We start from the raw sequence: 14,813 nt of genomic DNA, 5'->3' as shown, positions 1-14,813 counted from the left end.
GAGCACCTGAAAATGAACTTTGGGTTTCCGGCGTGTGCATGTGCGCCAGCCAGCTAGTCTTTTGGATTTCTGGTGCAAATGTGCGGAACGACGCTCAGCTGGCCGGTGCGCATGTTCACACAGGATAATGGAAGACCAGCTTTTCCAGTTTCCGACACTGCAGCACGCAAAAAGGTCAGCTGATCATCACACGCGCATGAGTGCCAGAAACCCAGAAGAGGAACAGGCAATGCTGCGCATGCCAGGTGACATGGCTCCACGTGCCACTTCAGGCATATGTGCCATAGGTTCATCATCACGGATATATGAGAACCTGATCACCGCCATGTGGACTATACCCTTGAATTAGACTTCTTATTTCAGAAATAGGATAGGCTGGTTTGCCCTCACTTTTATTGGCTGTTTGATAGCTTCCCCTCACTAGGCCACCAATCAGAATGAAATATTATCTTGACAGACAAGTTGTGGTTTATTCTACTTAGCGCCTGCACCATTCCACCCTAGCGCTGGAGAAGAATGGCAAAGTTGGATTGAGGCCTTCTAGAGCTCATTTCAAATTCTGTACTCCGCTCATATATTAGCTGAATCTCTATTTATCTCAACACAGCTTGTTCAGGGTTTCTATTATTTCTTAGCCATGTGCTTAAAACAGCAGTTTAAGAGTGTTGCCTTACCTGACAGGTAGGTAGTGAGTGACAGAAGCACTATGAATTTCCATGATGATGGCATGGCGTGGCTTCGAAGATCCTCAGCCGCCGTTTGGGTAGTGGTTAACAACCGTAAGGTTCCTTCATTAAAAACCCAACCTGTTGAAATAATGCACAAATGATAAATCTTCTCTTTCTCTTTCTCTCTCCCTCCAAGTTCCTCTCTGCTCTCTCTCTCTCTCTCTCTCTCTAATTCTCACTCACACTGCCCCTCCAAGTTTCTCTTTGCCCCATCTTAGAAACAACATGAAGATCTAGTTATCCTGAGTTTCTTCCTCATTCTCCCTTCTGTCAGTGGATCCTGTAATGTCCTGTCCAAGTCCCTTCTTAATAACTCATTCCTTTCTAGCCCTCTTAATGATTCATATTTTCCCAGAGGATAGCTGTAAATTCATATACATTTATCACATGTTTGCACCAACCTACAGCCCCACCTATGTATGTATGTATGTATGTATGTATGTATGTATGTATGTATGTATTTATTTATTTTGTCAAACATGTATGAGATAACAGGAATAAGTATAAACCTGGATATTAATACAGGAAATGGAAACAAATAAATGGGGACAGTAGGATAGGGTTGGAAGGCACACTGGTGCGCTTATGCACACCCACTTATAGACTTCTTAGGAATGGGGTGAGAGGTCAGTGGTGGGTTGCCCCAGTTCGGTCCGGTTCTATAGAACCGGTAATAAAACCAGCGGGAGGCTCTGCCCAGCCGCCACAACGTCATCATGGGTGATCTGTGCATGCGCAGAAGCGCACACGCTCCTGTTGCGAACCGGTAGTAAAGGTAAGTAGAACCCACCCCTGGGTGAGGTCAACAGTAGACAGTTTAAGGTTAAAGTTATGGGGGGTTGAGGATGTAACAACAGAGTCAGGTAGTGCATTCCATGCATTGACCACTCTGTTGCTGAAATTGTATTTTCTGCAATCGAGTTTAGAGTGGTTTACCTTGAGTTTGTATCTATTGTGTGCTCATGTATTATTGTGGTTGAAGTAATAATAATAATAATACACCTTTGATAAGGCTTACTAAATTGGCTAAGATCCAGGAAGAGCTAGCAACCCTATGAACTGAAGCAGTGCAGTCATTCAGTTGATTATAGAAATAAAGCAGTATGCCTTCTGCAGAGCTACATCAAAAGCCGTGGTGGCACAGCGGTTAGAATGCAGTATTGCAGGCTAACTCTGCCCACTGCCATGAGTTTGATCCTGACTGGCTCAAGGTTGACTCGGTCTTCCGAGCTCCTGTAAAATGAGGACCCAGATTTTTGGGGCCAATATGCTGAAAATTGCTTAGAGAGGGCTGTAAAAGCACCATGAAGAGGTTTATAAATCTAAGTGCTATTGCTATTTGCTACTTGAACGTAAGTGCTGCCCTGTTAAGGAACTGCCCAACCCTATTACAAGAACAAAGTATACTTTGCTTTTCTGTGTAAACCTATTTTGAATGGTATGAAAATAATTCCAAATAATCCCCTCAGACAGAAATTCAGACAGGTATATTGCCTCTGGTCAAACTCTGCAAATTCACTTTGAGTGTAGCTTGATATCAAATTCAGTGGGGGTTTTATCCCCCCCCAAACATAGCTGTCTATCAAACTCTCAGCTGAGGTCCACCCATCATGTAGTTTCTGATACTGACAAGAGGAGGACAGCCTTAACTGGAACTAGGTACAGAGTATTTATGGGGAATGTCAGCTACTGTGAAGCAGAAATCTGGAATGCAAGTAACTTCACACACATTCTCCTTGTAGCTCATCTGTCTCTTTAGAGAGTTACCTTCTCAGTGAAATATGCCTGTCAGCCGCCTTTTGTTTCTCCAGTTCTGTGATAATCAGTGCTTTAAGTCTGTTTCTAGCACTGGTGAGTTATGTCTTACATGAATATGGTGATGACCAAGCTGTTGGAAAGTGTACGCTCTAAGAATATTTAACTTGGTGTGGTTATTTCCTTCCCCCATTTCATTGATTCAGCAAGAGGATAATAGCAAAGAATTACATCTTAAGAATCTGGAAGCTGCTTATTAGTATTCTGAGGTTAACCTCAAGAAGAAGAAGAGAAATGTTGTTTTCAGACTATATAGAGCCCTGGTGGCGCAGCAGACTAAAGCACTGTTATTAACATCAACTGCCTGCAATTACTGCAAGTTCAAATCTCACCAGGCTCAAGGTTGACTCAGCCTTTCATCCTTTCTAAGGTAGGTAAAATGAGGACCCGGATTGTGGGGGCAATAAGCTGACTTTGTATAAAATATACAAAAGTATGAAGGCTATTGCTTAACGCATTCTAAGCCGCCCTGAGTCTCCGGAGAAGGGCGGCATATAAATCAAATCAAATATATCCCCTATTTGAAAAAAGATTCAAAGTCCAATTTAAGATCTAGGCTGGGAAAACAAAGCCCCCGAAGACAACCAAAAACATTCAGTATCTGAACAGCAGACGGAGTAGGACGTTAGCAAATAGGGTGAGATATTTTTTTTAAAAAAAAAGGTTATGGTGAAATATATTGCTGTATTGTTTGTTTGTTTTGACATATACAGTAAAAAAATAATCTAAGTTGTATAAATGAACATCCAAAGAAATAAATAAATGTAAGGGAACAGATTTCCATTAAACTTTGTATTTCTGCATCTATATGTAAGGCTAGATGGCTCAGTGCCTAAGATGCTGAGCTTGTCGATTAGAAACGTCAGCTGTTCGGCGGTTCGAATCCCTAGTATAGGTCTCCTGCGTGATCAGGGGGTTGGACTAGATGTCCTCCAAGGTCCCTTCCAACTCTTGTTACTGTTACTAAGATAATCTTTGACTTACAACCATTCATTTAGTGCGATGGCATTGAAAAAATAGACTTACGATCATTTTTCACACTTATGATCGTTGCAGCATCTCCATGGTCACAGGATCAAAATTCAGGCACTTAGTAACTGATTCGTATTTATGACGGTTGCAGTGTCCAAGGCTCATGTGATCACCTTTTATGATCTTCTGACAAGCAAAGTTAATTGGGAAGCCAGATTCACTTAATGTCCATATTATTAACTTAACCAGTGCAATGATTCACTCAACATCTGTGATGAGAGAGGTCATAAAATGGGACAAAACTCACTTAACAACTGTCTTCCTTAGCAACAGAAAGTTTGGGCTCGGCTGTGGTCATAAGTTGAGGACTGTCTGTAAATAAGTGTGTCTTTTGTGTGTGTGCCTTTGAGAGAGTGTTGATTCCTGGCAAAGGCCTGGAAAAGCTTCTACGGTTTCCAAAAGTGGTTTGCCATTGCCTGCTTTGTTATAGGGCGAAGAGAGAGTGTCTGGCTGAAGGTCAATTAACTGGCTTTGAGCCTAAATCAGGATTCATGACCTCCAGGTTTCCAGCCTAATGCCTTAACCACCACACCAAATTGGGCAAATTTCTGTCATTTTCCTTTCCCACTTACAGTATCTCCAACATTGGATTTATTGACTGCTCTCTTTGCTATAAAATGTTTTAGAATGGAACGATTTTATAAAGTGTCAAATTAATATAAAGAGCCATGTTTAATTACTGAACTTATTCATAAGCAACTGACACCGATTCCATCGCTATATAGTAACAGAAAAAATATATACAACTTCATCCCTGTTCCTCTGCACAAAAGCAATACACAACAACAATAGAATTCTTTATTGGCCAAGTGTGATTGGACACACAAGGAATTTGTCTTGGTGCAATTTCTTCATATAAAGCTGCATCTATTCCCCTAGCACAAAAATCTCTCCTTTTTTTCTGCTCCACCATAATCACTATTATCACTGCAAATTATGACACATTCTGCTTTAAAACTTCACAACTATATCGAAAAAGACAGCTTTAATAACAGCAGAAGCCCTGTACTTTATATCTTCGTAAAAATTTAGATCTACAATGAAATTGCCCTTCTGTTCTGGTTAAAAGCAACTCAAAATATACAGGTAAGACCACAATTGAGTCAAAAATTTCTGTTGCTAATTGAGACATTTGTTAAGTGAATTTTGCCCAGTGGTGAAATTCAAATTTTTTTTACTACTGGTTCTGTGGGCATGGCTTGGTGGGCGTGGCAGGGGAAGGATACTGCAAAATCTCCATTTCCACCCCACTCCAGGGGAAGGATACTGCAAAATCCCCATTCCCATCCCACTCTGGGACCAGCCAGAGGTGGTAATTGCTAATTCTCCGAACTACTCAAAATTTCCACTACCGGTTCTCCAGAACCTGTCAGAACCTGCTGGATTTTACCCCTGGTTTTGCCCCATTTTGACGACCTGTCTTGCTACAGTTGCTACATAAATCACTGCAGTTGTTAAGTTGGTAACACTATTCTGAAGTGAATCTGGCTTCCCCGTTGACTTTACTTGTCAGAAGGTCCCAAAATATGATCACATGACTGGTGTCAGGCCTGGAAGCCATCTTTTACACGGGATCTTCAGGCCTGCCACATTTAGTGCTGTGGGAAACTGGGAGGGGGGATTGTATAGAGCTGGGGAGATATATAGTCATAATAACATTCCTTTCTCTGGGAGTCAAGGTCATCCTGCTCTGCACCTGGAGGAGTGTGACTGGGAGGCATCTCCAGTTGGGATGGTGCTTGGATTGGATCATGTGATGGACATGTGAGTGTTGGGCAGGGACTTGGACTTTCTGTTGGGTGGGAAAAACCTGGAAGCTTTCAGATTTGGGTTTTCCCAGATGTGCCAATATGACATCTCTAATAAAATGGAACTTTGAGGAACTTCAAGCCTTGGAGTCTTCTTTCGTTGGGGGTGTTACTTGGAACCCTGACACCTAGGATACTGCAACCATCATAAATATGAATCAATTGCCAAATGTCTGAATTTGGATCATGCAACCACGGGGATGCTGCAATGGTCGTAAGTGTGAAGAACGGTCATAAGTCACTTTTTTAGGGCCGTTGTAACTTCGAATGGTCACTAAACGAACTGTTGTAAGTCAAGGACTACCTGTAACAATTTACATGTTCCAGATGAGAGAAGTAGAAAGCTCTATTTTTCTTTTGTTTTCACTTTTTGTTTTTCTTCCAAATCTTACTCCTGACTAGCCCTCAGCTAGAATCCAATCCCTCCCATCTGCAGTGGGCCTGTTTCAGTATTCTGAAGTGTGCCCAAACAAAATGAGAGGGTTGGAAGATTAAGCATTATGGTACCTGCCAACAATTGTGATAAAATGGAAATGCATTCAGGAGAGCAAGTGAATCACCCAAGATCTAATTCATTTTGCAATTTGAGACCAGAGGGTGGCAAGATTCATTGCAAATATGTGAAATTTGAAGGCAATACAATTTTATTCAAATCAATTCAAAAGTCAATTTGATAACGGTTCCCACTGTAGTTAGAGTGGGAACATATTAAAGGGCCTTCAGCTGTTTCCATTTTAGAAGAATGGGATAAATTTAGGATGATGGTAGGCTGTATAAAATACAGTACAGTACATTTTTGAAATATTCTCCCTGTAAATCTTCTGCAAGATGAGAAAAGAGGATTACAGCACAAGTACTTCCCCCTAATTTGGTCCTACGGGACTTTCACTCATCACCACTGTAACCGAGTCCACCCACCTGTACTGCTGGTTATTCTCTTTTCTTTCCTTCCACCGTTCTCAGCTTTAGAGTAGAGAGAAGTATATTTTCATAATGTGTTTCAAGTAAGATAATTTGAATCTCCTCATTTGTGCCTTGAGTGAGAGCACAATTTGATTTGTTAGATGATCCTTGTGTTTCCTTTGTTGTCCAAAAAAAGAACAACAGAATGTTCTTTGTTGTATTCTCAGAAATCTCAAAATCTAGGAGGCTACCAAAAAGAAGAGGGGACCAACCAGTGGTGAAATCCTACCGGTTTGCACCGGTTTGGGCAAATCGATAGTGATAAAAGCTACTGGTTTGGTGAACCGGTAGTAAAAAAAAGGTACTGGTTGGTCTGAACGGGTATTTTCTATGATCAGCTGTGCCGCATGATTTATATTCGCTAGAAAGCAGGAAATCCTGCTTTCTAGTGAATCTAAATAGCGTGGCACAGCTGTTCCCCCCCTCGCTGTTCTACTTACTGTATTTTTCGTAGTATAAGACCCACCATTTTCCCCAAAAAAAGAGGGTGAAAATCTGGGTGCGTCTTATATTCTGAATGTAGCCCCACCCAGCCTCCCAAACGGAGATTTTAGAGGCTGAAAGAAGTCTCTGAAAGAAGCTTCAGAAAAAAAAGCCTCCAAACAGAGCTTCAGAAAAAAAGCCTTTTTCTGAAGCTCTGTTTCCGAGGCTTTCAGAGGCAGAAAAAAAGTTTTTTTCTGAAACAGAGTTTCAGAAGTTTCAGAGGCAGAAAAAAAAGCAAGGCACAGAGCTCACAACCAACGAACCTGTTGCTCAAATTCACCACTGGGAACAGCTGGTTGGGGGTATTCCGGGAGGCTGATCCACATGCCAATCAACTTTTTTCTTATTTTTCTCCCCACAAACTAAGGTGCATCTTATACTCCAGTGCATCTTATACTCTGAAAAATAGGGTACCTTGTTAAGTGTCCTTTTTCTGCATGAATTGTGCGTTTGGCATGCACTGTACATGTGCATGTGTGCAGCATGCATTTGGTGTGCACTGTGCATGTGCATGCATGCAGTGTGCATTTGGCATACAAGATGCATGCATGGGCAGCAAACCGGTGGCAAACCACGGAGGATTTCACCACTGGGACCAACCTAGTCTCCAAAGCACCTGAAGGCAGGACAAGATGGAATGGATGGAAACTAATCAAGGAGAGAAGCAACCTAGAATCAAAGAGAAATTTCCTGACTTTGAGAACTATCAATACAATATTTTTAAGTGTTGTGAGAAACTTTCCTTTACAAAACTACTACTCTTTTTTTTTAACTGAGAAGACCAATCATGATCAAACAAAGCTACCAACTAATATTTATCTTTTTCCTTCTTATTTAAAGAAACACTTAATTTGTGTTTCTCAGCTTTGGTGGTGGGGTGGGGGTATGGGAAGGAACAGTGCAGGTGCTGAAATTTTCCCTTGGGAAAAGTCCAACTTCTTAGTACCAAAATTATATTTCTCACTTCGAAGTCAGTATGTTCTTTTTAGAGTATAGTTATAAACACGCTCACTTTTCATTGTACAAACATTTAAAATTATGCATATCACTCTGCCACCTCTCCCATTATTTCTTCTCCTGGCATCTTTCCAGGATTCCAGACTTCTTGCCAATTCTACAAAAGAGGTCCTGCCCCACCAGCTGTGCTTGAAACTTCTATTCTTTTTACATTTTCCCAAGCCTTTCCAGATGTTTTCTAAGCAGGATTCGTTCATAGAATACAAACATTAGACGATGCACAAAGAGATTACCGTAAGTAGCTCATTGCCCACATTGTCAATCTATTGCCGTTGACAAGTAAATTAAGCTTGTTTGCTGGTGTTCTTATATCCTTCGGCTGATTTATGTTACAACCCATGTAAAAAGGGGACAGGGCTTTGATTGTATGGTTCTGTCTGCCATCTTGACTTGTTTGCCCCCCTGTGGAAGTAAGGGGCTATTTAGAAAAATTGCAAACACCTGTGCTGCCATCTGCCCCTCCTATTTGTTTCTTCTGCCCAGTGTCAGCATGGCAGAGTTGCCAATAAACTTTGAAATGGGTGTTGGAGCAGTCAGAAGGAGAATGGAGCATATCCATGTTTTGGAAATTCTACAACTATTAGCAAGGAGAGTAAAGCAGCTGAACAAAAGAAATATTTTTTTCCCTTCAGAAAGGGGTGAATGGAAAAGAGGAAAAAATGCAGAAGAAAAAGAGGAGGAGGAGGAGGAGGAAGAAACAAGGCAAGGAAAAATGTTAAGTATAAAAACACAATGTGTAAAGTTGTAAGCATGCCACTTGCTGGCCAGTAACAAGAAGGAAAAAAATCAGAAGACATTCCAGAGAGATGAATTATGGCAGACCAGTGATGATGATGATGATGATTTTCTTCTTCTTCTTCTTCTTCTTCTTCTTCTTCTTCTTCTTCTTCTTCTTCTTCTTCTTCTTCTTCTTCTTCTTCTTCTTCTTCTTCTTCTTCTTCTTCTCCTTCTCCTTCTCCTTCTCCTTCTCCTTCTCCTTCTCCCCCTCCCCTCCCCCTCCCCCTCCCCTCCCCCTCCCCCTCCCTCTCCTCATCCTCATCCTCCTTTTTCATCATTTTAGCCATTGTCTATCTACTGCAGGATGAAGGCCTCCTCCACATCTTTCCAACCAATATGATCCTGAGCTTTCTTTTGCCAATTGAGTTTGCAATACTTGCTGATATCGTCAATCCATCACTTTTTAAGTCTATTTCATGGACACTTTTTATCAAGTGGGATCCATTCTATGATTCCCTTGGTCCACCTGCCATCAGTTCTTCTTGCTATGTGACCAGCCCATTTCCATTTCAATTCTTTTATTCTCTTGATGGCATTGTATACTTCCATTTGTTCTCTAATCCATGTGCAGGTCCTTCTATCTTATCCTGTGATGCTGAGCATGTAACTTTCCATGGCTCTTTGTGCTACTCTTAGCTTTTGTACTGATTGTGAGCTTAGTATTCATGTTTCACTGGCTTTTGTTAGAGCAGGTAGCATACATGAACAAAAAATTTTCTCTTCAGGCATAAGGGAAGGTTGTTCTTGAAAATGATGGTTAGCTTGCCAAATGACTGCCAACCACATTTATCACGCTGTTCAATTTCCTTTATTGTATCACCTTCCATTGAGATCCATTGGCCAAGGTATATGTAATGGTCTACTATGTCTAGTTCTTCTCCAGATATTTTTTTCTTTCTTTGGTGAATTTATGAAACATAACCTGGCTCTTTTTCAGGTTTATTTTTGAGCCAAATGGTTCTCCTGCTTTGTGCAGCTCTTGTATGTGTCTTTGTAGTTCTTCAGGATTTTGTGAGAAGAGAACAAATAGGAACAAATAGAATAGGTGCCACTGATTTTTATTCCATCTTTTGTCCAGTCCAGTTTGTGAAATACCTATTCAAGAAGTATGATGCTTCATGAAGAAGTATAATAGTATTATTGTAGAATTTAACTTTGTAGTAATAATTGAATAGTAATAGGGTATAGTAATTTTAATAGTTATAGTGATAGCAATAGGATAGAATAAAGGTGGGGTGAAATGTAGCAGGTTCTGCAGAACCGGTAGTGGAAATTTTGAGCAGTTCGGAGAACCGGTAGCAGAAATTTCGAATAGTCCAGAGAACTGGCAAATGCCACCTCTGGCTGGCCCCAGAGTGGGATGGGAATGGAGATTTTGCTGCATCCTTTCCCTGGAGTGGGGTGGGAATGGAGATTTTGCAGTATCCTTCCTCTGCCATGCCCACCAAGCCATGCCCACAGAACCGTAGTAAACATTTTTGGATTTCACCACTGAATAGAGGCAATAGAACACAATCATGTATAGAGTTGTAAGTCCCAAAAGTGCTTTTTTCAAGAGGCAACTGGACTTTCTGGTTTTTCTTTGAAGACATTTTGCTTCTCATCCAAGAAGCTTCTTTAGCTCTGACTGGATGGTGGGAATGGAAGGATTGATACTCCTTGCAGTCCTTCCATTCCCCACCATTCAGTCAGAGCTGAAGAAGCTTCTTGGATGAGAAGCAAAATGTCTTCAAAGAAAAAACAGAAAGTCCAGTTGTCTCTTGAAAAAAACACCTTTGGGACAACTATGACCTGAATGACTGAGAATCTCCATAGACATAGACTTGTAAGTTTCATGTTTCATATTAATATCTTTTTAATAAGAAAATAAAACATCTCTCCAATAAGGATTGAGGTGATGTCCGTGGTTCAGTGCTTTTGTGAATCTTTTGAGTATGGATCAGTCCATACTCAATAGGACCTTCACCCCATCATATTGCACTTGGGTCTCGAACCCGGCCATCAGCTTTGGAGCTGACAAGCTCAGCCTCTGAGTCATCACACCCGTGGAACCTATAAGAGGCTTCTAAATTTAAAGACGAATCATGGAGTCATCAATAGATAGACTATTATGAACCTGCAACAAAAACACAAACATTTTATGGAGGAAGACATAAACCTCATACTAAGTTAGACTTAGTGAGTGAAATCTAAAACTTTAAAAAAAATTTCCTACAACAAGTTAAAATTGCGCCAATTGTTTTGGATCACACTCCAGTGATTGGAGTGGAATGGAATGGAATGGAATAGAATAGAATAGAATAGAATAGAATAGAATAGAATAGAATAGAATAGAATAGAATAGAATAGAATAGAATAACAAAGTTGGAAGGGGACATTGGAGGTCTTCTAGTCCAACCCCCTGCTTAGGCAGGAAATCCTACACCATTTCAGACAAATGCTTGTCCAATTCAAGAGATTATTTAATTTGCTTATACTTGGCACCTTAATTCTATACTACTCTACAATGTAACAGCAAAGCAACGATCAATCTAAAGTTTGAGAATTTTTTTTCCAAGAAAAATGAAACATCATTAAGAACATGGTGTAACTTTTTTAATCTGTTTGCAGATTATGTGATTTTGACTCTCTCAAATGCTTCCTATTTAGCCAGCTATATTAAGAAGGAGTGAGAGGAATTATGATACGACCATCTGCTCCTTTTCACAAATCACACCTGATGGTTTTTTTTCACAGTTCCCCAAAAACTCAAGAGAAAATCTCCATAATTTAAAAATCTTTAAAATATTTAGATATTGCTATTACTAGAAATATCAATAAACCTTTACAAATAGCTACTATATTTTTGGAGTATAAAACGCACCTTTTTCCCCCAAAAGAGAGGGTGAAAATCTGAGTGCATTTTATACTCCAAATGTAGCCCCGCCCAGCCTCGCAAACGGAGATTTCAGAGGCTGAAAGAAGCCTCTGAAAGAAGCTTTTAGAAAAAAAGCCTCAGAAATGAAGCTTCAGAAAAAAAAGCCTCTGAAAGGCTTTTATCTAAAATAATATGGCAAGCAACAAAAGAAGAATCAGTAAAGGTTCTAACCAAACTTTGCTAAAGTTTCTAATAAGGGACATTTTTCCTTAAAATCTCTTGATAGCATATTTTTATTAGGATAATCATTATGGTTTGGCTAAAATGAAATTTTTCAGAGGATAGTATATAATCCTTAAACCAAAAGATTTTTATAGCAATGGTGAACCTTTTAATAAAGTTCTTTTAATAAGGTTCTGATCTTTTTAATAAAGATCAGAAAAACAAATAGGTGATAAACTACTCTGGATTTTTTGGGTATCAATTTAAATCTCTTCTGGCCATTAGAAATATTAGAGTTTCAGTAACATGACTTTATAGTAATATCGAGAATTTAATACTCTATTATTTAGGATAACCAAAAGGAACAATTTCAAAAAATTGGTAGGTTATTACTGCAATTAGAAACAGGAGATCCATTGTATGGATTAAAGGAAGCTTGGAATACTGATTTTGGTAATTTCATACAGGAGACAAAATTGGCAGCAATTATGGAAACCAGGTAGATTCACTTCAGCTTCAGTACAAGAAATTCAATGAAGATTATACATTGTTGATATTAGACTTCCATTAGGCTGGCACTCATATATCTTCCAATTTTTCTTCCAGATGCTGGAGGAGTTATCCAAGAAAAAGGTCATTCTTTCACGTGTGCTGGTCATGTGATAGAGTTATCCCCTTTTGGCAAAAAAAATATTTTGGAGAAATAAGTATTATCACCATTCAAAGAATTCAGTGTGCTCTAAAAGTGAGTCTTGGACCCTTTACGCATGGCAGGAGAGAAAGTTGAACACTTTAAGAGCCTTGGTAGTACAAGGGTTTAAGGCACCCTGTTATTAAGCTGGTTATTAAGACCAGCTGCCTGCAATTACTGCAGGGTTCGAATCTCACCAAGGCTCAAGGTTGACTCAGCCTTCCATCCTTTCTAAGGTAGGTGAAATGAGGACCCAGTTTGTGGGGGCAATAAGCTGACTTTGTATAAATATACAAAAGGATGAAGGCTATTGCTGAGCACATTGTAAGCCGCCCTGAGTCTTCGGAGAAGGGCGGCATATAAATCAAATTAAAAAAAAAAAGAAAACACCTTTCATATGTGCTGTCTCCGACGAATTCTTGGCATCACCTGGCAGGACAAAGTTCCAAACAGCGCAGTCTTGGAACGTGCTGGAATTTCTAGCATGTATACACTATTGAAACAGCGACGTCTACGCTGGCTGAGGCATGTCCTGAGAATGGCTGATGGTCGGATTCGAAAGATCTCCTGTATGGAGAATTAGTGCAGGGAAAGCGCCTCAGAGGGAGACCACAGGCTGTGATATAACGATATCTGCAAGAGGGACCTAAAGGCCCTGGGAATGGACATTAACAACTGGAAAACCTTGACTTCCGATCGTTCAGCTTGGAGGCTAAAGACGCAGCATGGCCTTCTCCAATTCGAAGAGACACTTGTTCGGCAGGCTGAGGCAAAGAGGCAGTCCCGGAACCAGCGAAATCTGGGGGCTGAGCAGGGGACAGAATGTATTTGCCCTCAGTGTGGAAGGGATTGCCACTCTCGAATTGGCCTTTTTAGTCACACTAGATGCTGTTTTAGGACCTCTTTCCAGAGCATGATACCATAGTCTCTTGAGACTGAAGGATGCCAATGTATCAAAAGGCAGGCTTATTGCATTCTTTTACAGAACCAAACCGAAAGCTTAAAAGTAAAGAATTGATCATCTACTTCTTATAGCAGCCCAAAACAATAATTGTGGAATACTGGAAAACTTTTAGATAATATAACACTTGAGTTGTGGATTAGTAAAGTCTCTTCAATTGCCACATTAGAAAAAAAATCATAGCTAAAGTGATATTTTAGAAGCAGCAACCACAATTTTATTAAACATGGTTGGATTTTATCATTTATCTTAATAGCAATAGATTATAATTTGTTGTATTTATATGAGAAATTTTCATCTGTATAGTACCTGATATTTTATTTACATGATAGTAGTTGGGGGGGGAGGTGTCCTCCCTCCCTCTTTCTTTCTTTCTTTCTTTCTTTCTTTCTTTCTTTCTTTCTTTCTTTCTTTCTTTCTTTCTTTCTTTCTTTCTTTCTTTCTTTTCTGTCAGTGGAGCTAACTGATATTGTAAAAGGAAATATAAATAAACTACTTTTAAAAAAGTGACACCCCAGATAAAGGCTATGAATTCACATTTCAGGAGATTGAAAGAGAAACTCACAATGAACAAAGAGTGAAGGACACGAACGCTAATAATGATAGGAAGCAAGTGAAACGATTAACCGGAAAGTTGAAATGAGAGAACGAAGAACTATCCAAAGGCTTATGATCAAATAACCTGTATACAATGATGAAAATAAAATAAAAAAAAATCTAATGAGGTGGGTCAAATGAAATAGGAGAAGCAACAAATAACAATAGCTAAAGACAAAAAAAAGAAAAGAAAAGAAAAGAGATTCGAAGTAAGATCTGATGAAACAGAGAAGAAAAATATTATACTGCTTACACCAGTTACACTATTTTTTAAAAAAAGTTTTTTATTGTAAACACATTAAAACCAGACACAAACATACAACATTTATATACATACACTTTTTTTAAACAGCTCTTTCTTACTATTTACACATATTTTAACTTTATCTTACTCCACATTGTTATCTATCTTCCCTTATTTCGTCTACATTTTACCTTGATCTTTAACATTTTTTCTCTCTCTCCTTTATTCCTCTTTCTCGTTTTTCCTATTCTCCAACCATTCATACCATCTACACCACACTTTATAATATTCTGTATCCTCTTTCTCCTTGAATTCTTTTGTTAGTTTCTCCATCTCTGCGCACTCTAAATTTTTTTTAATTAAATCTTCTTCTGTTGTTGAGTTTTCCTTCTTCCAATTTTGCGCATAGACTATGCGGGCTGCTGTTAGTATGTGCAATGTTAAATATTGTATTTCCTTTCTGTAATTTTCTATGGGAATCCCTAGTAAGAATTGCTCTGGTTCTCCCTTTATTGATTTCTGTGTTATCTCCTCTAGCCACTTTTTGACTTTGGCCCAGAATTTCTTTGCCACTGGGCAAGTCCACCAGAGATGGTAGTATGTTCCAGAGGTAGGTTC

General features: G+C 39.5%; 1 protein-coding gene across 8 annotated transcripts in view; it reads right to left on the bottom strand.

The window, feature by feature from the left end:
- CNTN5 (contactin 5) overlaps positions 1–14,813 on the bottom strand; it is an 827,378-nt gene that overhangs the window by 388,150 nt on the left and 424,415 nt on the right. For all 8 annotated transcript variants that reach the window (XM_087894620.1, XM_087894619.1, XM_087894622.1 and 5 more), the window contains exon 3: positions 675–806. In XM_087894620.1, coding sequence (XP_087750746.1) covers positions 675–729 — 55 coding nt within the window. In that variant the 5' untranslated portion in view covers positions 730–806. The remainder of the gene's footprint in view (positions 1–674; positions 807–14,813) is intronic.

The sequence above is a fragment of the Pantherophis guttatus genome, chromosome 5, assembly GCF_059756535.1.
Source record: "Pantherophis guttatus breed Tessera chromosome 5, ASM5975653v1, whole genome shotgun sequence".
In the NCBI taxonomy this organism is placed as follows: domain Eukaryota; kingdom Metazoa; phylum Chordata; class Lepidosauria; order Squamata; family Colubridae; genus Pantherophis; species Pantherophis guttatus.
The sequence above is the reverse complement of the archived record's forward strand: the minus strand, read 5'-3'. Positions and strand labels throughout refer to the sequence as shown.